The sequence below is a fragment of the Diabrotica virgifera genome, chromosome 1 (genome assembly GCF_917563875.1).
Source record: "Diabrotica virgifera virgifera chromosome 1, PGI_DIABVI_V3a".
Classification (NCBI taxonomy): Eukaryota; Metazoa; Arthropoda; class Insecta; order Coleoptera; family Chrysomelidae; genus Diabrotica; species Diabrotica virgifera.
In genome coordinates this window covers 62724803-62749451 of record NC_065443.1, presented here as the reverse complement: position 1 = coordinate 62749451, position 24649 = coordinate 62724803, and the positions used below count along the sequence as shown (strand labels likewise).

The window sequence follows — 24649 nt, the reverse complement described above, 5'->3', positions numbered from 1 at the left end:
GATTACTTGTCAAAAGGGTTGAAGTTTACGTAAAAACTACTAGAAAATTGAAAAACGTCAAATTTTTTGACAAAGAAACCATAGGCGGACATTTGAATTTTTGTTAATTAAATGAGAAACTACAATATTATATTTATTTAATTTATTCACCAAAATAAAAATCCACCTACACCAAAAAAAAAATAGTATGGCTGAATAGGTATTTTAAATACCTTTCAAACGAGGTATCACTTGCCATAAGGTCCCATTTAAAATTATCGGTCACAGTGGCTCTGTAACGTCATCTGTCACTATTACGTCACCTGTCATGACTAGTTAAGGAGCTTATGTCCGTTTATTTCCTCCCTCCAAATTTCACTTTTGTACGTATAACCGTTCAAAAGATAAGAGGGGGGGTACGGACTTTTGACTAGCACTGTATGTATAACAGAGATATTTGGAGGCGACGACAGAACGGAGACAATGAAACCAACAGGTAGAAATTGACTTACAATGAAAAAAGGGGATATTTACAATACTCCTTGTGGACTGCAGGGAAGGGCTGCAAATTTTGGTTGATTGCATTACGCAGTACTGCGAGAGGCATGGAATATCTCTGAACATAAAATAAAACAAAAGTCATGATTGTCAGTAAAAATAAAATTGAAGACGAAACTATCTAGTTTAAAGAAAAAGCTTTAGAGAACGTATAGTCCTGTCTCCAGGGGGGGTACAACGGCCTCCTTAATTTAGATGGACTTACCCAAGTTTTTTTATGTATTTTGACCCGTAGAACACGAATTTTTTGGGTAACACTTGATCCGGATGTCGATAAGTTTGATATAAACAAAGAACTTGAGGAATCACATAACAGCGATTCTTCGCAAAACAAAACATTTTTTTGTATTTTTTGGGTGATTCTCAGCAAAAAATGATCGTACAAGTTTTTTCGTAGGATACATAGTTTTAGAGATAAACGCGGTTGAACTTTCAAAAAATCGAAAAAGTGAAATTTTTAACCCGAATAACTTTTGATTAAAAAATAAAATAGCAATTCTGCTTACTGCATTTGAAAGTTCAAGTCAAATTCTATCGGTTTTGATTATTTGCATTGCTAAAAATTAAGTTTTTATTTGTTAAACAAAGCCATAAACACATAGTGTTTCCCGTTCCCAATGCATGCGTTTTAATGTACGTAATCTACGTAGAAATTGTCTGTATGCGCGCCTACTCGTTCAATTTCAAATGGGAAATGCATTGAAAACATCATTCAATCACTATGTGTTTAACAATAAAAAAATTAATTTTTAGCAATGAAAGTAATCAAAACCTATATAATTTGACTTGAACTTTCAAATGCGGTAAGCAGAACTGATATTTTATTTTTCATCAAAAGTTATTGGGGTTCAAAAATTGCAATTTTTCGATTTTTTGAAAGTTCAACCGCGTTTATGTCGAAAACTATGCATCCTACGAAAAAACTTGTAAAAACATTTTTTGCTTAGAATTACCCAAAAAATACAAAACAATGTTTTGTTTGCGAAAAATCGCTGTTATGTGATTCCCCTAGTTCTTTGTTTATAACAATCTTATCGAGATCCGGATCTACTGTTACCCAAAAAATTCGTGTTCTACGGGTCAAAATACATAAAAAAAATTTGGGTAAGTCCATCTGAATTAAGGAAGCCGTTGTACCCCCACTGGCGACAGGACTACAGTCCGTTCATATATTCTTGAGAGCACAAAATTTGCCTCAAAGTCATAAAACGGTCGTAAAAGAAGTAAAATCATAGGCGGATGTTCCGGAAGTGTTTATTCATTAAAATTAATGGAGATTTACATTTATCTTCCTTTCCAAAACGTTTATTGATATTCTATTTTTAATAAAATACGGCAGTAATTAGCGTCTCGAATATTTGTTTTGCGAATTTTGTGCAGTGCGGGAGTAGATTTTTTCCATATTCCTACGAACATATACGCACATCATCATCAACATCATCAATTTTTACACCGGTACTGTTGCGTACAGTCAGTAAGTCTGTATATTCACCAAGAGAGAAGACTATTATCCTGAACGTTCACCATGCTCTAGTTTCTCAGAATCCCAGAAACACTGCTCGGAACATAATCGAGAGTTGTGCCAACATGACGGGCGTAGGGGTGTCAACAATGTAGTTACAGGTTTCTATCAGAAAGAAAAAAGCAAGGTATAGCTAACCCAAATACAAACGAACAATTAAAGAGGGGAAAAAGCCTATTAAAATTGATGAATTTGTCAAAAAGGGTATTCGAAGGAAAATTCACGGATTTCTTTTTCAAAAAAGAAATACTTACCCAACTTAAACAAAACATCATAGTTCTTAGTTAAATAACATTCCTAACTTAAAACTTTCATTTAAATGCAAAGATAACATCAAGTAAATTTTTTCTCATACTAAAGACAAAATTAAAAAAACTTCAAAAAGTGGCATTTATAAATTGTCATGTGGTGAATGCCCTGTGACCTACGTGGGTAGAACGATGCGACCTTTGGATACTCGTATCAAAGAGCATATGTCAAAGATCGATAAATCTAGCTTTGGTCATCATTTACATGCATCGAAACATAGCTTTAGTCCACAAAGAGATAATAGGATCTTACACAACATACCTTATAATAACTATACCAAAATGAATCTACTAGAAGATCTAGAAATAAGTAGAGAAATGAAAAGAAACCCTCAAAACTGTGTTAACACCCAGATTCAATTAAATTGTAAATTTGATCCTATTTTTGAGAAATTTCTTTAGTAATTTTGGTTTAGTATACAGTATACCCAACAATTTATGAAAGTTTTTTGAACATTACTTTTAGGTATTCTTGAGTTTTCGTTCATTGTTTACATATTTGTAAACAAGCAAATATTTGTTATTTGTCTGAATTAATCAATAAGATTTTTAATTTTAATAACAGCTTTCGAACTCTGAGCTTATCAAATGATATTTCTCCTAGGTATGATTTCATCTAACTTCTTCTACACTTGGTCACTCTATAACAGATTTGTTTTTTGGAAGAATTTTGATAACTTTTAATATACACGTTAACATTTCACTTCAATAGTAATAATAGAAATTTTTTTTGAAAATTTAACTTTAAAATCTTAACTTTAATTTCATTTAACCTATACATGGCTTTTTAGTCATTTTCAATTTTTAATTAATATTTATGAACATAGAGGTCGCATAAGATTGTAGTTCCTTCTTTATCATTTTAATAAATGACAGTCTTCCTCAGCTGATCTGCTGTTCACGTGGGCTCAAAATGATTTGACTCAGCCATGTTGTCTTACTAATTAATAAAATAATTTAGATGTGATTTTATTCACTTTAAAAGGTTATTATACCCTATATCTGTGGCTTTTGCCCACTATCCATGTTTTTTATTGTGTTGTTTAGCAATTGCTCTTCTATGAAGGTTTTATAAGAGGACGTAAGTTTTTCACTTATTTTTTATATTAAAAAATCTTGTCTTAAATATGTCATTTTAGGAAGCTCTGATGATGACACGTTATGTGTCGAAAGTACTTAGCTGATAATAAAATATTTTTTACACACTATCAAAAGTTTTTTTGAAAACATACACCTGTTTGCCGTTTTGACATATCATTAAGAGACAGACAAAGCAACAGAAGTATACGCGAACAATTCAAAATTCAAAACAGTAACAGGTGGATAAAAACAAGAAAAAACAACTGGAACGAATACTTAAACCGAATGGGACCAGATAGATTAGCGAACATCTGTAAAAACAACAAGCCGTATAGAAGAAGACCCGTTGGAAGGCAGGTCCATGTCACCAGCCCCCCCTTTTTCAATTTGAGAGTCAAAAAAAAGCTCATTCGTTTGTATTGCGTTAGTACTGAATTGTATCACCCTTCATTCGTTTGTACTGCCCCCACCCTTTTAAATCTGCCTGGAGGGGCTGGTGACATGCCATCCCCCCCTTTTGCGATTTGAGGGCCAAAAAAAAGCTCATTCGTTTGTATTGCGTTAGTACTGGATTGTATCACGATTCATTCGTTTGTACTGCCCCCACCCTTTTAAATCTGCCTGGAGGGGCTGGTGACATGCCATCCCCCCCTTTTTCGATCTGAAGGTCCGGGATGGGTATGTTCGTTTGTACTGCATTAGTATCGGATTGTATCGTCCTTATTTTGTTTGTACTGCCCCCACCCGTCTAGATTGGCCTGGGGGGGCCAGTGACATGCTACCCTCTACTCTGCACTTTTTGCCTTCTGAATGTCGAAAATAGGCTATTTAGTTTGTACTGCGTTAGTACTGGATTGTATCACCCTTCATTCTTTTGTACTGCCTCCACCCTTTTAAATTTGCCTGGAGGGGCTGGTGACACGCCATCCCCCCCCCTTTTTCGATATGGTGGTCCGGGATGGGTATGTTCGTTTGTACTACGTTAGTATCGGATTGTATCGCCCTTATTTTGTTTGTACCGCCCCCACCCGTCTAGATTGGCCTGGGGGGCCAGTGACATGCTACCCTTCTACATTTAAAACAGGGGTGGATTAAAGCTAGGAGTAAGGACACAAAATTAGCCAAAACTATTATAGTAACACCGCGGGTGTAAAATTTGGTAATTTCGTCAAAAATGTAACGAATTACATTTTGAAACTGAAAAATAGGCTTGCAAGCCACTCTCCATGGGGAATGGAAAGTTACACCCTCAGATGGATCTCGCGGAGTAGTTCTACGCTACCGATTTGAAAAATGGTACATGTATTTGTTGGAGATATTTTGAACACCATTTTCGATCAGAAATCAGAGGAGCGACCTTGCCTTTTCCTACTAGGAAGAAATTTATCCATCCCCTCAATAAATTTTACAGTTTTACACGCTATCGATATGAAAATCAAAGATCTCATGCGGCGCATTGCGAAATGCACTCTTCGTTGTACAATTTCAATCTCTCTGGATAACTGATTAACTGAAACATACATACGGCAGAATTCATTGGAATCGAAAATTATTAAAAGTATTTGGAACATTAAATGAAAAATTCCCACAATCAATGTCTTTCCTACCATCTAATTCCAGAGACCAGATAACAATAATTGCCGTTGCTATGTTATGGTAATTTGTTTTCTAGAAAGGTTTGTATTGTTCATTTATGACTGCAATGAGATTCAGAATTTCCGTATTCCATTTGCAAAATAAATATAGTGTCAAAAACTTGCTTATACATTTGACGCACTGTCCGTTAACGTGTTAATTGACTCTGCAGATTCAATGCCAAAACGAGACATTTTTATAGAAAAATATTTGCAAATATATGAAATGCCAAACTGACCTATTAAATAAACAATGACAGTGCAATTTTCGATTGTTTACTATGGAATTATCGCTGTATAGACCAGGCGGATCTGTTTTGAAGTGGATGTGAGAGGTGGCATTCCGATTTTTGCAGATAAAATTAGGTGACAACTTCAGTAAGTATAATTGGCTTATGCTCCTTCTCAAATATGTCCGGAACATTAATAAAAACATTCAAATATTTAAAAATTTCGGAAAACATCGATTTTTTTCAACTTTTCAATCGTTTTTAAAACGATTCATTTTGGAACAAAGTCGTAGGGATATAAAATAAAGATAATTGAATTTTTTATGATATACGACTATAAAATACACTTAATATATTTTGCATAATAATTTTGCAATCTAAATTTTTTTAAAAAATTAAATTTTTTTATAAACTTTCTGAACAAAAACTAGACCATTATTTAGAAGTTTGCTAATTTTTTTACATATAAAGATACTACCTATCTAATACACTTTACAGAACTTAAGTTGGTTTATTTAATCGGCCTCAGCAATGTTTTAAAGTTATACACAATTTTTTGGCTTATAAACAAATACAGTGAGAACGTTTGAGTTAATAAATACGAATAAATTCATTTTTCTGTTATTTATCAAATAAGCTTTTTTTTCTAGTTTAGAACAACAGTAAAATGTATCTCGAATTAACTAAATTAAATACTTTCTTCTGTTTGTCTCAATTAATTAAAAAAAATTTGGGCACCCTGTATAAATAATTATGTAATAAATAGAGAATTGAATAATATTTCAAATGAGCTAGCACACGACCCACATTTTCATTTAAAAAATCATCGATTGCGTCATCACACCCAAATGGATGACGTTAGTAGTATGATAGATATCCCAAAAATTATAATTTAAATATAAAAATCGACCTGTTTAGGATTTATCTCCAGAGTTGCCCATTCTCGAGAAAATGAATTTATTCCAACTCAAACGTCCTCAGTATATTTGTTTATAAGCAAAAAATTGTTTATATCCTTAAAACAGTGCTGAGGCCGCTTAAATAATCCGATTTTAATTTTGTAAAGTGTATTGGATTGGTAAAGTACCTCTCGATATAAAAAAAAATTAGCAAACTTCTAACAGGTCTACTTTTTGTTCAGAGATTTAGATTGCAAAATTATTATGCAAAATCTATTATGTCGATTTTAATGAAATTTGGTGGACAGATTGAGTATGTTGTAAGAATTTTCTAAGTAAAATACGAAGGTTCTAAGTGCAACCAAAGTGGTTGAAAAACATTGAATAAAAAGAGGCTTATTTTGCCCTCTTATTTTGTATTTATTGCTATTTTGCAGAAAGGATAATCATTTAAGATATTTTATACCAGTCGTGTCGTATATCATACAAAATTCAATTATCTTTATTTTATTTCAATATGACTTTGTTCCAAAATGAATCGTTTTACAAGCAATGAAAGTTGAAAAAAATCGATGTTTTTCGAAATTTTTAAATATTTAAATTTTTTTAATAATGTTCCAAACATATTTGAGAAGGAGCATAAGTCAATTATAATTACTGAAGTTGTCACCTAATTTTATCTGCAAAAATCGGAATGCCACCTCTCACATCCACTTCAAAACAGATCCGCCCTGGTCTATACAGCGATAATTCCATAGTAGAAATCGAAAATTGCAATGTCATTGTTTATTTAACAGGTCAGTTTGGCATTTAATATACTTGCAAATATTTTTCTATAAAAATGTCTCGTTTTGGCACTGAATCTGTAGAGTCAATTAACACGTTGACGGACAGTGCGTCAAATGTATAAGCAAGTTTTTGACACTATATTTATTTTACAAATGAAATACGGAAATTCTGAATCTTATTGCAGTCATAATATAAACGAACAATACAAACCTTTCTAGAAAACAAATTACCATAACATAGCAGCGGCAATTATTGTTATCTGGTCTCTGACATTAGATGGTAAGAAAGATATTGATTGTGGGAATTTTTCATTTAATGTTCCAAATACTTTTAATAATTTTCGATTCCAATGAATTCTGCCGTATGTATGTTTCAGTAAATTACTTATCGAGAGAGGTTGAAATTGTACAACGAAGAGTGTATTTCGGAATGCGCCGCATAAGATCTTTGATTTTCATATCGATAGCGTCTGAAACTGTAAAATTTATTGAGGGGATGGATAAATTTCTTCCTAGTAGGAAAAGACAAGGTCGCTGCACTGATTTCTGATTGAAAATAGTGTTCAAAATATCTCCAACAAATACATGTACCATTTTTCAAATCGCTACTACTCCGAGATCCATCTGAGGGGGTAAATTTCCATTCCCCATGGAGAGTGGAGAGAGGCTTGCAAGCCTGTTTTTCAGTTTCAAAATTTAATTCGTTTCATTTTTGACGAATTTACCAAATTTTACACCCGCGGTGTTACTATGTGCAAGGTTTGGCTGATTTTGTGTCCTTACTCCTAGCACTAATCCTTCTCTGTTTTAAATGTAGAAGGGTAGGGGTAGTACAAACAAAATAAGGGCGGTACAATCCAGTACTAACGCAGTACAAACTAAATAGCCTATTTTTGACATTTAGATGGCAAAGAATGCATAGTAGAGGGGTAGCATGTCACTGGCCCCCCAGGCCAATCTAGGCGGGTGGGGGCGGTACAAACAAAATAATGGCGATACAATCCGATACTAACGTAGTACAAACGAACATACCCATCCCGGACCCCAATATCGAAAAGGGGGGGATGGCATGTCACCAGCCCCTCCAGGCAGATTTAAAAGGGTGGAGGCAGTACAAAAGAATGAAGAGTGATACAATCCAGTACTAACGCAGTACAAACGAAATAGCCTATTTTCGACATTCAGAAGGCAAAAAGTGCAGAGTAGAGGGTAGCATGTCACTGGCCCCCCAGGCCAATCTAGACGGGTGGGGGCAGTACAAACAAAATAAGGGCGATACAATCCGATACTAACGCAGTACAAACGAACATACCCATCCCGGACCCCCAGATCGAAAAAGGGGGGGATGGCATGTCACCAGCCCCTCCAGGCAGATTTAAAAGGGTGGGGGCAGTACAAACGAATGAAGGGTGATACAATCCAGTACTAACGCAATACAAACGAATGAGCTTTTTTTTGACCCTCAAATCGAAAAAGGGGGGGATGGCATGTCACCAGCCCCTCCAGGCAGATTTAAAAGGGTGGGGGCAGTACAAACGAATGAAGGGTGATACAATTCAGTACTAACGCAATACAAACGAATGAGCTTTTTTTTGACCCTCAAATCGAAAAAGGGGGGGCTGGTGACATGGACCTTTGGAAGGCCGCCGAAAAGGTGAAAAGACATTGTACACATCTACAGTCAACAACAACTGAAACAGAATAAGGGGCACACAAACATAAGTAATCCTAATCACACGAAGAAGAAGAAGAGGAAAGAGAAGCTATTATAGAAAAAATGTAAATAAGAACCCCTAATCCACGGCCTATTATGAACCGTGAACATAATGAACCATTTTAATTTAATATTAGAAAATTAACAGTAGTTGATTGATTAGTGCCTTGTTTGTTGATAAAAAAAATTGAGAGGAGAAAAACCAACCTGTCAGGTTTTGTGATGTACTTCTGTAGCTGAAATCTTCTTTCGAGTCCTTTTCTTTGTAAATTACTGAACACAGCTCTGGACCAAGAACGTTTTCTTTTGTTTTGATTTGAGGAACACGTTGATAAGTTTGTAGATGAATGTGTAGGTGAATGGCCGTCAGCTATTCGGATACCTGTAAATATTTAACATAATTTAATACTAGTTATAACTATATCCTATATCACACTTTTATAATCAACATTAAATGTACCTTTTTGCACGATTGATCATTTTTGACTGTTTACCGTGACAGATTTTACGTCAATAGGTGACATTTACTAGCAACTCGACGGTAAGTAATCCAACTCGACGGTAAGTACTCCAACTCGACGGTAAGTAATTCACTTACCGTCGAGTTAAAAAATCTCTTAATTTTAATTTATTTATATTACCTTGTGAACTAGAAATTCTTCATCCGGTGCTTCCATCAGAAATTTTTCAAATTGCTCCCGTGTAAAAATGCTCGCTTCCTTAGGCCTATAGCCAACATTTTTTCTCTTCAAATACGCGATCAAAGTTGAAAACTTGGAAATATCAATACCATCATAAAGAAAAACGGTGGATTTAATCATTGAATATTCTGCCCAGAGGCTTCCAGGAACTTTCAACTGCATATGTCTTTGAACGAAATATGCCAATAGAGTCTTTTCTTCGATTCTTAAGTTCTCCCAAGCCCGTTCAATTTCTTCAAATTCACTTTCGCTCATATTTTAATTTATAATAATCAAAATTGTACTTAAAATTATTGACAACTAAATAAAAACTCAATTCCCATTGTTGTTATGCACCCTAGTTACTACCTAACAACCAAAGTATCTATCTTGATAAAATGAATGAAACTAGTCAATATGACGAAAATGTTTAATTTTATAATTTATAATGGTATCAATCGTGCAAAAAACGTTATAAGCATGTCGAACGTTAAGGGTAACCGATCTCAGACAATAATTGGACAATTGTCAAACAATTTGGACAGTTGGACAAACAATTGTCTTCGATCGGTATAAAACCCTTACCGTTCTCCATACTTAATATACTATAGTCTAGGCGCTAGCTAGGTCACCGTGTCCTTTTCAATTCTGATGGGCAAACTCAAAGGTTTCTTATGGATTTTTGGTTGCTGATGACGAATTTCGAGGAAGGATTTCGATCCGAGTGGTCAAAAAATTGTTATAAACAAATTAATTGTTTATAAATTGTTTATAAGGCTCTAGGTCGTAAACTATATAAGATAAACATAAATTTCAAATAAAAGGACATCGCACACATCTTATGGAAAATATAATGTCACTCAAATTCAATAAAATTTATACGAATAGATGCGTTTTAAATTAACGGTCAAATCTTATCATTGCGCCAACGCTATATTTTCAATAATAAGAGCAGAAATTGATATAAATAAATCTGAAATCAAATGGGTACGTACATAAGTTAGAGAGAGAAAAAATATTTTAAAATACCCAAATTGTCGGTACTCCATAAATCAGCGGATTAGTTTCACTAATCGGCTTAGACCCAGCGGGGTTTAAGCTCTTTTGAATAGCACCCAGAGCAATAGTAATTGTAATTGACACTTTTACTGACTACAAAAATATGATTTCGATAAACTTTAATTGGAATTTGCGCCGTAATTAATCATAATTAAGAGTTGGCGCAATGATAAGATTTGACCGTTAATTTAAATCGAATCTATTCGTATAAATTTTATTGAAATTGAGTGACATTATATTTTCCATAAGATGTGTGCGATGTCCTTTATTCCCCAATAAAAAACAAAGAAAATGGCGATTATGGCGATTATTAAATTTAAATCCATTTATTAGAACTCAAGATATTGTAAAATTAGTACCTAATGCCTTTAACTTGCTTCTTCTTCTTCTTCTTTTTATATAGACATCCCTCTGTCTATTTTTCAATGTGCCTCTAGTAAGTTGTCGTTCCATCGTTTTCGTGGTCTTCCCACTGATCGTCTTCCTAGGGAACCGTCTCTCGCTGTCCTGACTACCCTATTTGTTGTAGGGATGGCGGTTGTTGATAAAAAAACCGGTTTTCGGTTATACCGGTTTTTCTTAATTACGGTTTAACCTAACAGTTATATCCGCTCAAAAAACCGGTTATTCTAAAAGCCGGCTTTCGGTTTTTTGAATTAATATCCAATACCCAATAGGTTACAACCTTACATTAAATTGCATTTTAGTTTGCGATACTCCATTCGAATCGATATCAATATTATCCATATCGATACCATCGATATCGATAGGTACCAATATAATCAATCGATATATAGGTACACAGCGTCGGCGTATATTGGGTATTGCGCAGTGGGATAGGGAAAGTGAAACTACAGGTTCGAACTAGCCAATTGCGGAACTGGCATCCGCTTTTAAAAATAGCTGCTGACATCCGAGTACCGAAACCGAGTACCTTAGCTAGTCTTTATCTTTCTAATCAGCCCTAAACCTACATCCTTGCATATAGGCATCCGCTTCCTTCCTCCGAACCTCTCTACCTTGGACATTTTTCATCAATTTTGACCCGCCGTGTTTCTTCAGTGAAACTGACCATCGCATTTGTGGCCTTTCCATTTTTCGTTTGTGGTTCCACGGTCTCCAATGTATAATCATCTTAGTCCACCTTTCATCCTTCTGCCTTAGGTTATGTCCTGCGAACTTCTGATGACTGATTTCTATTTTCAATCTCAATTATTCTCAAGATCATTAAAATGGCCAGTTTAGCCTATCACATTAAACTCATTTCAGTGAGTGTAAGAATCATTAACTGATATAATATATCATTAACTGATATAAACATTAAAGAAATGAAGGATGTTGATGAATTTAAAACAAACAATCTTTTTTCTTCGAATTCATTATTTTTCTCAGAGGTATAACTTCTCCGGTTTTTCACCGGAAAAACCGGTTATAACCGGGACAAAAAAACCACCGGTAAAACCGGTTATTAAAAAGTAAAAAAAACCGGTTTTAGGTTATAACCGGTAGGTTTTTCCTCTCCCTAATTTGTTGTCATTCGGTTTATGTGGTCATTGCATTCTATTCTTCTGTTTCTTACCCAGTTATTAATGTTATCCACCTTGCATCTCCGTCGTATATCTGTACTTCTACCTCTGTCCCATAGAGTCTTTTTCTATCGATTTTTCGAAGGGTTTTCATCCCCGCTGTTTCGAGCAATCTTTTTGTGCTCTCTGTGTCGCGTCGTGTTTTTGCCGCGTATGTCATTATTGGTCTAATGACTGTTTTGTAAATTCTGCCTTTTATTTCTTTTTCGATATTTTTATTTCCTTTCGATATTTCCTTTTAATTTGCAAAATAAGTATTTTTCGATCGTAACTCTTCTACACATGCAAATGAGCTTTACAAAGTCTCATTCCAAAGCTTAATTCATAAGCGTTCAAACACAGTTTGTTAAATTACTTAAATCTTTATAATATGTATTTTAAAGTTATACCCGTTTGAAGTTAAAATTTTCTTAGAAAATGTGTACATTAATTTGTTTATAAGGGTTTTAAGCAAATTTGAGCAATTAACATTTATACTTTAATTAACACTAATAATAGTAGAACTCAAAAGGAACATTTTGAGCTTAGAAAAATGTTCGTATGTTTATTTTTGGCCAAGATATCGATATTTTAATAGCGCGCTCTGAGGCGCAAGATCGGCTCACAGCAAAAAGGTTCGCGCATAACCTCTTGATACAAATTATAATTTATATATGCATACGTTATCTTCATTTTTATTTATGAAGATCCTGATGCAATTTTATAATATAATTCTTATAAGTATAGCATTATAAAGTGCCCATATCACCTTTCATTCTATTTACTTTTTCTTCGACTTTTGTACTAAATGAGAAAAAGAAAACTTGAAAAACTACGATTTTAGAAATATAACTTAAAAGGAAGTCATTCCTATTTATTAACCCAGATATGCCTAAAACTTTCCTTAAAATACTTTTTAATATTTTCCTTCGAAGGGCCTAGCCGGGTAAGATGATGAAAAGTGCCCCCAACTCGATTCGAATTCCATATAGGTCACCGTTTAGCATATATAGTGAAACTCACTTTCTGAAATTTTTAGCCCCCTAGGTGGTCATGTGACCCACCTAGAGCCTAATTAGGGTTTTTATGTTTTTATTTTTATCTCAGCCGCATCAAGGTCTAGCGAAAAACTTTAAATAAAAAAGTTGTAAGTTTTAAAAAGTTCTGTCCGAAAATTTTTTTTTTATTTTTGGCGGGAAATTTAAATTTTAGAACGATTTTAAAATTTTAAATGAGTATAAAAAAATAACTAAGATATTCGTTTTTACGAAAAAAATATATAACGTGTATTTTAGCCTAATGTTTTACCCTGAATTTTTTCAAATTTTTAAAATTGGTGAAACGCACCTTTAAAAATAAAAAACCGCATTTTTTCGGTTTTTTTTTAGTTTCTTGATACAATTTTATACATGTTTTTCAAAAAAGGTAACACCGTCACTAAAATAGGTAAAAAACTGAAAAATAATTGGAGTTTGCTTAATAAAAATTTTTTGTAACGCCATCCATTCTCAAGATATAGGGCGTTGAAAAAAAACAAAATTTTACACATTTTTTACGATTTTGCCGAAACTGCTGGTAACATTGTAATAAAACTTGGCGAATTTTAAGAGACAGTTATTGTGCATGTTTCGACATGCAATTAAGGATTTGATATTCATTATTGGCGCGCATAGGGGTAATGGTCTGAACTTTTCAAAGAAAAAAAGATAGTACGCCATTGACATAATTCAAATTAACAATCGTTTTTGAATTCCTCGTTCAATTTGCGATAAAAAAACTATCTTCTCATTTTTTCATACGACGCGCCGTTTTACTGCAAAAAATAAAATATCTTACCGCTTCCAAAGTATTCGAATTAGTTTTTATAATGCTGTACCATCCGTGAATAAGTGGATAAGTCAAATCTTAAATTTTTTATTCTTCAAAACTAATAAAATGTTTAAAATGGCCATACCGAAAAGTTTGCATTTTTGAGTTATCAACTTATTCACAGATGGTACAGACCGTGAATAAGTGGATAAGTCGAATCTTAAATTTTGATTCTTCAAAACTAATAAAATGTTTAAAATGGCCATACCGAAAAATTGCATTTTTGAGTTATCGACTTATTCACAGATGGTACAGGATGAGTTTATGTATAAACTACTACATAGAAACTACATACTACATAGATGTAGAAACTACTAGAAGTTCGAATACTTTGTAAGGGTTAAGGTATTTTATTTTTTGAATAAAAATGGCGCGTCGTATGAAAAAATAGGAAGATAGATTTTTTGTCACAAATTGAACGAGGAATTCAAAAACGATTGTTAATTTGAAATATGTCAGTGGCGTACTATCTTTTTTCTTTAAAAAGTTCAGACCATTACCCCTATGCGCGCCAATGATAAATAAAAAATTCTTAATTGTATGTGAAAAATGCATAACAACTACAACTTAAAACTCGCCAAATTTTATTGCAATGTTGCCAGTAGTTTCGGCAAAATCGTAGAAAATGTGTAAAATTTTGTTTTTTTCAACGCCCTGTATCTTGAAAATGGATGGCATTACAAAAAAATTTTATTGAGAAAACCCCAATTATTTTTCAGTTTTTTACCTATACTAGTGACGGTGTTACCTTTTTTGAAAAATATGTATAAAATTATATCAAATATCGAAAAAAAAACCGAAAAATTGCGTTTTTTTATTTTTAAAGTTACGTTTCACCAATTTTAAAAATTTGAAAAAATTCAGGGTGAAACAGTATGTAAAAATACACGTTATATATTTTTTTCGTGAAATCAAATGTCTTAGTTATTTTTTTATAATCATTTAAAATTTTAAAATCGTTCTTAAATTTAAATTTCCCGCCAAAAATTAAAAAAAAATTTTTCGGACAGAACTTTTTAAAGCTTACGACTTTTTTATTTAAAGTTTTTCGCTAGTTCCGAAGCGGCTGAGATAAAAAATAAAAACATAAAAACCCTAATTAGGCTCTAGGTGGGTCACATGACCACCTAGGGGGCAAAAAATTTCAGAAAGTGAGTTTCACTATATATGCTAAAAGGTGACCTATATGGAATTCGAATCGAGTTGGGGGCACTTTTCATCATCTTACCCGGCTAGGCCCTTTACGTTTTATATAAGGTAACAAAAACGTATTTGTCGTTAAAACAAAATATTTATGTAAAATAAGTAAAAAAAATTCTGTACAAAATATGGTACACCAGGCATAAAAGCTACCATTAGCTTTGGGTATAGTATAAAACAAAACACTCGAAATTTAAGCATACGTTGCATTTTGAACACCTTATTTATGATATATTATGGCACAAATCATACTATCGAGTTCTTTTTTCCTGTGGAGTCACCAAATAGTCTAGTCGATCATAGCAAATTTAGACGTTTTCATTGGGAGATGGACGACCTAATCTAAATTAGCGTCTTCTAAATTATAACTGATCCAATTTTGTAAGTAAGGACATCTGTCACAGCTTTAAGTCGATTTCTAGGATCCCTTTCACGTTGCCAAAAAATTCTCCTCCAAGGAATGTTGACATAAACACTCAATAGTAGAGTTTCTATTCCTTCTATGAAGCATATCTCTTTTTTATCTCTTCGTTTATGAGCTAGGGCCTTATACAAATTTACAAACAATTAAATTGTTTATAACAATTTGTTGACCACTCGGATCGAAATCCACCCTCGAAATTCATCATCAGCAGCCAAAAATCCATAAGAAACCGTTGAGTTTGCCCATCAGAATTGAAAATGTCACGGTGACCTCTATATGGCGCTTAGACTATCTACATAATTAGAGGGCAGTCTCATAAAAAACTCAAGTTTAATATATCTGGTAACTAAAAAAAAAATTATATCTGGTAGGTCGGGGAATTATTAGAGCAAAATGAACTGTAATAATTCCAAAAAATGGATTCACGAAAATCTTATTTCTAAAACACCAGCCCGTAGTTAGGTTATAGATAATACTCCACATCACAATATCCAAATTCAAAACTGTCTCACTGTGTGGTCTAGAAAAGACGAAATAAAGGAATGGTTAAAACAGTGGAATATTAAGAAAAAATGATAAAGGCAGAATTATATAGTCTACTAAACATTCACAAAACCAATATCAATCGTATGAGTTATAAACCGGGAAATATTAACAGAAGTTCAACCACGATGTTCTGAGTCCTGCCCTTTGCAATACTGGAAGGTTAGAGAAGGTACTTACAATTTGTGAAAATCCACGGGTTTCCTGTGACATTTTCCTGTAAAAATTAGATTTTCATGAAAAAAAATGGGGAGTTGCGATGAATTTTTGAGTCCTGCCATATCCATAGAATGACAGGATACTATCGATTTTATGAAGAAAACTTTTTGGGCAGGAGGGTTGCAAAAGGACTAAGTGAGTATATAGATATACAAACATGTAATAAAAATAATGAAATTTTCATAATTTTCTGAGTCCTGCCAACTTAATAAATTAAACATGTTTATTTCAAAATGATAAAAAAAATGTTGGCATGACGTCTCCTAATGTTTAACTGCACTTGTCCCTTGGAAAATTCTGTGGAAAATTTTTACCCTAGTTCCGTGATTTTCGTAAAATAAATTTTATTATAAAATAAATAATTTAAATAGACATTATTCAAAATGGCAGGATGTTTAGTTACACCTTTTTTAATATACAAAGTTAAAAAATGTATAAGAAAATTCGTGGAAAGTTATACGATCTTCTGAATCATGCCATTTTGCACATATCTCAAGAATATTAATATAAATTTATTTACAAAGAGGCAGGATGGTTATATAGTTATTTCGTATATAAAAATAAAATTTTAAGTCTGTAAAATTATTTCATAGTGTTATACAGACATATTCATATCACCACAATAATTTTCTTAGTCATGCCATGTCGAGTATGCTTAAAAACACTAATCTAAAACCGTTTACAACGTGGCAGGATAACCGCAAAGATATTTAATACATAAAAAGTAATTGAAATATCGTTAAAAAAATCGTACGGTATTAAATAAATATTATTTTCCTGAGTAACGTCTCGGATTTTTGACACACCTTTCAAATCTAATACCAAACTGTAACATCTTTATTTTAAGTGATTTATTAGGGCCGGTTGTTCGAACGCTAATCAACATTGATCACTATCAAATATTTAATTACTGTCACAACTGTCAATGTCAACTTTGGTAACATAACAATTATTAACATAATTGATTAACTAATTTCATAATTGTCATCAATATTATGTTTTCGGCAACCCAACCAAAGTTGACATTGACAGTTGTGACAGTAATTAAGTATTTGATAGTGATCAATGCTGATTAGTGTTCGAACAACCGGCCCTAAATCATATTTTTATCTAATTAAACGCAATGAAAGTAATTAGGAAGGAAATCAATAATGTTTACACTGTATTGGTTATAGAAGGGAATGTACCTATTATATTATACAGGGTGGCCAGAAACTTTCCTAACAAACGAAGACCGGAGATTCCTCAGATAATTTTAATAATTTAACTCAATTCACCTAGTTCGAAGGTGCTTTCTAAGGAAGCTAGAGTTCTTTAAAGATGGCGTCTTGTGATTAGTTTTTTTTTAAATATCTCCAGAACGCTTCTATTTAGAAAAACGAAAACTGGTACACCTATTTATCTTAAAGAGATAAATCGTTTCCATCAATTATTTTTAGTATCGGTCATAGGCGTCCGTTTTGGGTAGGGAAAATGATATTTTATGGCATAACTTTTCTGTCTTTAACTTTTAAGTATTTTTAACACTGGATTATTAAATTCTGGGATATTCTTGTACTAAAAGGTACTTTTGCTTTAAGTCGGTAGGATAGAAAAATCGATTTAAAAATTTTGCGTTTTTTGAATTTGAAAAAAAAATAAAAAAAAACTATTTAGAAAAACGAAAACTGGTACGTTTATTTCTCTTTCAGAGATGAATCGATTTTATCAATTGTGAATTTCTAGTACCGGTCATAGGCGTCCGTCTTGGGTGATCAATGGATATTTTATCTCATAACTTATTGGTCTTTACTTTTTAAGCATTTTTGACAGTAGAGTATTAAATTATGAGGTATTCTAGTACTAAAAAATACTCTTCTTGCCTTAAGTCGGTAAATACACTGTTTTTTTAATTTTTTTTTTTTCAAATTTGTTTCAAATTCAAAAATCGAAAAATTTTTAAAATCGATTTTTCTAGAAAACGGTACATCCTATCGACTTAAAGCAAGAGTACCTTTTAATACTAGAATACCTCACAATTTAATAATCTAGTGTCAAAAATGCTTAAAAGTTATGCGATAAAATAACCGTTGCCCTACCCAAAACGGACTCATATGACCGGTACTGGAGATTCGCAATTGATGGAATCGATTTATCTCTGTAAGATAAAAGGCGGACCAGTTTTTGTCTTTCGAAATGGAAGCCTTCTGGAGATATAAAAACATCTAATTACAAGGCCCCATCTTCAAAGAGGCCTAGCTCCCTTAGAGTGAATTATTCTCCATTATCGAATTGGGTGAATTGTGTTAAATGGTCTTAAAATTATCTGAGGGAACTTAAAATTGGATACAGGGTATTCCATTAAAAAAACATAAGTTTGTGTCACCCTGTCAATACGGGTAGCCCTGTATATTAGAAAATATTTTTAAATTATGGTCCTATCTGTACCCCACGTTTTACCTAAATAATTTTTTTCGTATCTCTTACGACAAACGAGTAATTGGAATTTATCACATTAATGCTCCACCCTGTATACGAAATAAATATAAAATCATCCTGCCTCTTTGTAAACAGACTTATATTAAGATTCTTGAAACATATGCAAAATGGCGTGACTCAGAAAATCGTGGAATTTTTCACGAATTTTCTTACAAATCTAGCACTCCTGCCGTCTTACTAGAAGCTTTTAACCTTCCTGCCGAGTACCGAAAAAGTATTGATTGCATTTTAGTATTATAACTTTGTAAAGGCAGGACTCAGAAAATCACGGAATCAGAGTGAAAATTTTCCGCACAATTTTCCAAGGGACAAGTATACTTCAACAGCCGGGGACGTCATGACAACATTTTTTTGATCATTTTGAAATAAATATGTTTAATTTATTTAGTTGGCAGGACCCAGAAAATCATGAAAATTTCATTAATTTCCTTACATGTTTGTATCAATATATACTCTGTTAGCCCGTTTGCAACCCTCCTGTCCAAAAAAATTTCTTCATGAAATCGATAGTATCCTGTCATTCTACGGATATGGCAGGACTCAGAAATTCAGCGCCAAACCCTATTTTTATTTTTTGGGAAAATCTAATTTTTTCAGGAAAATGTCACAGGAAATTTGTGGATGTTTCCACAAATTGCAAGTACCTCGTCTGGCCTTCCAGTATTGCAAAAGGCAGGACTCAGAAAATAGTAGCTAAACTTCTGTATAATTTCTCCCGGTCTCTTAGATCAGATTAGGAATGATACACATCACTCAGTCTTATGACTACCACCCTATCAACTGGACTTAAATCCTCTTGATTTAGTATTGGACACTCTAAAAATATGTGACAAATAAAAATGCGGATTTTAAATTTAAAACGACATCGACTGAGGTCGATGGTTCGCTGTATGGACGACACATTTAGGAGACATAATTCCCAAGTAAAGTCATTTAATATTTTGTCACTCAAAGGGAGAAATGTTCTTCTGGTTACCCCAAGGATAGCTTGGGGGTCAGATAAGGACCACTCCACGCTAGAGTGTGACTAGTTTGATCCTCAGACCTGTGTTTTCGACTTTTCCATTGGAACACATATGTCGATGTAGAAGCTGGGTTGTAACGCTTGTGTGCGTGTTTTTATTTCAAATAAAAATTGTCCTGAAGTTGTTTTCTTGTGGCATCTTTATACAATTGACTATTTATAAGTATATAAGAATAAACTACAATTTCACTTTAAAATAAGTTTATTTTCACGTTTCGATTTCCACTTCGAAAATCATTCTCAAAATACAAGACATTAACACATTAAATAAATTTTGTTTTTGGTACTTTGAAATGTATAATGTATGTCTGAATATAAATGAATAAGATAAAATTAAATCATTAACAGAATAATTTACCAAGTAGTCAAAACAAAAAAAAATTGTTTAATTTATCAATGTTTTATATCTTTAGAACGATTTCCGAAGTGAAAATCGAAACATCAATATAAACTTATTTTAAAATAAAATTGTGGCTCATTCCCAATAGAGATAGTAAATTAAGGGGATGGGTACGTATTTTCGGCTGCAACGCTATTCAAATGGGGATTCATTTTTTTTTTTCGAATCCTGAGAAAACTAATAAGTATTTTTGAAAAATTTAAACGCAGAATGAAACATTACGTTATTGGCGAGGGCCGAAAGTCCTTGAAAACTTCTATGTTTATTTTAATAAGTTACAGGGGTGAAAAACTAAGAGAAAATGTAGTGTGACTTTTAATTTCAAATATCTCATTAAAAAAAACTTTTTATTTATTCTAAGGGACTTTCGGCCCTCGATATAGTCTTTCTTTCTGCGTTTAAATTTTTTAAAAACATTTACTAGTTTTTTCAGGATTCCAAAAAATGGATACCATGTCCGTGGTTATATTTTCCAAATCAAACATTCGCTGTCTTTGTCATACAACGCACTGAGTCAAATAGAATATGATGACAAGACAGTGACAGTTTTAAATATTTTAAATATTTGGCATGGCATCGGGAGATCGGGAGTTGTTAATTAAATAATATTGATAATATATTTGATAAATAATTGATTTAAGACGTGAACTTAATAAAAAGTTATTTATTGTTAATTATCTATAGAAGATCCAAGCAGAGAATACATCAGGATTATATTCTATGATCCAAGTATTTTTGTGTTAATGCGATCGGTACATAATTCGCAAATATTTTATATCTATCCCTACTTTTTCTGTCTTTACACAGAAAATGACGTGTAGTAAAATTCACACTGGTATGGATATGTAAACATTACTAGAATGTCATTCTACTTGGCAATGTTATCATTAATTTTAAAGAGATGGCTTTTGAATGTTCTTGGATAACTGTTATTTGTATAATTGCAAATTATTAATTCAGTTAATAAATGTGATATTTTTTTCACTAACTATGTGTATTCAGTGATTGTAATAATTTATATGTACAATAAAAACTAATACTCAATCGAGAAAAGAGGAAAAGTGATAAAATGAATTTTTAATAATATATTGTTACTATGGAACGCTTACAATGTTGATCATCTTTAGCAACAAAATACTTGGATCACAGAATATATCGTGATGTATTCTCTGCTTGGATCTTCCACAAATAATTAACAATAAAAAACTTTTTATTAAGTTCACGTCTTAAATCAATTATTTATCAAATAAACTATCAATTTATTTAATCAACAACTCACAATATTCCCGATGCCATGTCAAATAATATTTAAAACTGTCAGTGTCTTGTCATCATATTCTATTTGACTCAGTGCGTTGTATGACAAAGATAGCGAATGTTCGATTTGGAAAATATCACCAGGGACATGGTGTCCATTTTTTCGGATTCTGAAAAAACTAATAAATGTTTTTAAAAAATTTAAACGCAGAATGGAAGACTAAATTATTATCGAGGGCCCAAAGTCCCTTAGAATAAATAAAAAAATTTCTTTTGAATAAGATATTTGAAATTAAAAATCACACGACATTTTCTCTTAGACTTTTACCCCTTAACTTATTAAAATAAACATTATAGAAGTTTTCAGGGACTTTCTGCGCTCGGTAAGAACGTAATCTTTCATTCTGCGTTTAAATTTTTCAAAAATACTTATTAGTTTTCTCAGGATTCGAAAAAAAAATGAATCCCCATTTGAATAGCATTGCAGCCGAAAATACGTACCCATCCCCTTAAAGATGTTCAAAATAATTTTAAGCGTTCCATATAAACAATATATTATTAAAAAATCACTTTAACATTTTTCCTCTTTTCTCGATTGAGTATTAGTTTTTGTTGTACATATAAATTATTACAATCACTGAATACATATGTATTTAGTGAAAAAAATATCATTAGTAATTGCACAAGAGCTCTAAAATTATCGAATTTTTCCCGAGTGACACTTTGACAGTTTTCAAAACCAAAATTTTATTGTAATTTATTTATGTAAGTACAAATTAGTACAATTAAACACACAGTTGTTATAAATATTTGACGGTTGAAAGTCATCACTTTTATAATTTATAAACATTAATTGTCATTAATGTCACTGAATGTATTTTTTCGTAGCAACGAAGGGCATCTGACGTAATATATTTGACGACGGGATATTATCAAATTTATCACTTTAATTTTTATTTCTGTAGCTTTCTATTGGTCAGAATCTCCTATGAATGAAATAATCACATTTATTAACAGAATTAATAACTTGCAATTATACAAATAACAGTTATCCAAGAACATTCAAAAGCCATCTCCTTAAAGTTAATGATGGCATTGTCAAGTAGAAAAGTAGAATGGCATTCTAGTAGTGTTTACATTTCCATACCAGTGTGAATTTTACTACACGTAATTTGCCGTGTAAAGACAGAAAAAATAGGGATAGCCGTAAAATATTTGCGAATTATGTACCGATGGCCTTAAATAAAAATATTTAGACCACATGTTTTTAGATTAGAAAAATAAGTATCACCTCATATTTAAACAATTTCTTTATTGTTATATATTAAAATAAAAATAATTAGACCACATGTTTTTACATTGAGAAAAATAAATATCACCTCATATTTAGCGATAACTTTATAGGTCTGGATCCCGAGTTTGAAAAAAAAGTTGATTTATAGCAAGCTGAAAATTTGTTAATAGCTTAAGGGTGTCTAGTCGGACAAACTTTGATATATGGGAACACTGGAACAGGGGAAGTTTTAATTGTGGAACAGGTTAAAAATTTGGATCGGTCAGACCACGAAAACGTCACATGTATTTTGTCCGACAGAACTTCCAATTGATTTGTTACCTTTTCATTAAAATCTCATGCAAAAAGCAGACTGCTATTTATCACCTGTCATAATTCCTGTCATTTGATATTTTCTACGTGTTCCACTCATTATAATGCCCATTTGGTCATAAATAGCAGCCCGATTTTTGCATGAGAGTTTAATGAAAGGGTAACAAATCAATTGGAAGTTCTGTCGGACAAAATACATGTGACGTGTTCGTGGTCTGGACGTTCCAAATTTTTAACCTGTTTCACAATTAAAACTTCCCCTGTTTCAGTGTTCCCATATATCAAAGTTTGTCCGACTAGACACCCTTAAGCTATTAACAAATTTTCAGCTTGCTAATAATCAACTTTTTTTCATACGCGGGATCCAGACTTATTATTTTTATACAATAATTACCAAAATGTGTTTGTCACAACACATTTTAAAGAAACATACTTACCTTCTCTTACAAAAAATCCATAATTTGGAAAATTGTGTCCACTTGAGAAGTTCCTTTAAAAATTCAAAATACCAAAAAGTCAAAAATCGTTACAACAAAAAACACTCGACAGCTTTACCTCGAGAAACCCATAAGCTAATAAAATCTTTTTGAATTTTTTGTTTCACATGATCCAATGATAAGTTCTTATGTCCAACTCAAAATCCATTGTTTTTGAGGTGTCTTTAAAAATGTTCCACCGTTGGCTATTTTTCCATATTTTTCCTTAATTTTTTTTTTAATATTCTATGAATTTTGCTGAATACGCTTATTTAATTTAAAAATAAAATAATTCTACCATACTTTCAAAAAAATTCACAAATTTGCCCCCCACCCCCTTAAGGATAGCTATGACCATATTTTGATAGGCAACCCATGCAAGTCGTATGTGTCTATGTATGAAATTTAATAAAAAAAATGTTTCATCGGGTAAACAGAAGGGTGAAGGTCGACCTAGATTCGGATCCCGTATCTACTATTAGATACGAAAATATTTGTATATTGTGAGATCTACGATGATCTATAGGCCAGGAACCGAAGCTTTTCACCTCGCAATTTTTACAGAATGGATAGATTTGCTTGAAAATTTGAAAATAAGTAGTAGATAGACCAAGGATCAAAATCTATATGATGCCGACAGGCGCTTTTACCATGGGGGTGGTTGTCACCCCATCACGAGGGTGGATATTTTTATTATATTTTGACGGCAAGGGTTGGTAAAAACATTCATTCTAAGCAAAAAATGTCCTATACATTTTTTTGATAAAATTAACAGTTTTCGATTTATTTGCCATCGAAAATGTTAGTTTTATATCGAAAAAATCAATGTTTTGATAGGTATACTCATTTACGATTCACTCAATTTTTGCCGTAGAAAAAACTTTTTCAAACCAAGTTCTTGAGAATTGAATAACCTACAATTTTATATTGAAATATTTTTTCGTATCTCTGATGCTAATCTTTACATTCTGAAGAAAATGGCATTTTTTACCAAGCTACAAAAATTCGTTATTCGCTTTTAACTCCTGTTTTTAAAAAATAATCATTCTAAGCCAGTCAAACATCTAGAATCTATTAATAATACATAAATAAATAAGAATGAATAAGGCCAATGACTAGAAACACCGCTAACTTACA

At 32.4% G+C, this 24649-nt stretch overlaps 1 protein-coding gene across 3 annotated transcripts in view; it reads right to left on the bottom strand.

The window, feature by feature from the left end:
• The window catches only part of LOC114329273 (homeobox protein DBX1-B), a 306498-nt gene that overhangs the window by 41801 nt on the left and 240048 nt on the right, over positions 1-24649 (bottom strand). For all 3 annotated transcript variants that reach the window (XM_028278318.2, XM_028278317.2, XM_028278316.2), the window contains exon 3: positions 8920-9094. In XM_028278318.2, the coding sequence (XP_028134119.1) occupies positions 8920-9094 (175 nt within the window). The remainder of the gene's footprint in view (positions 1-8919; positions 9095-24649) is intronic.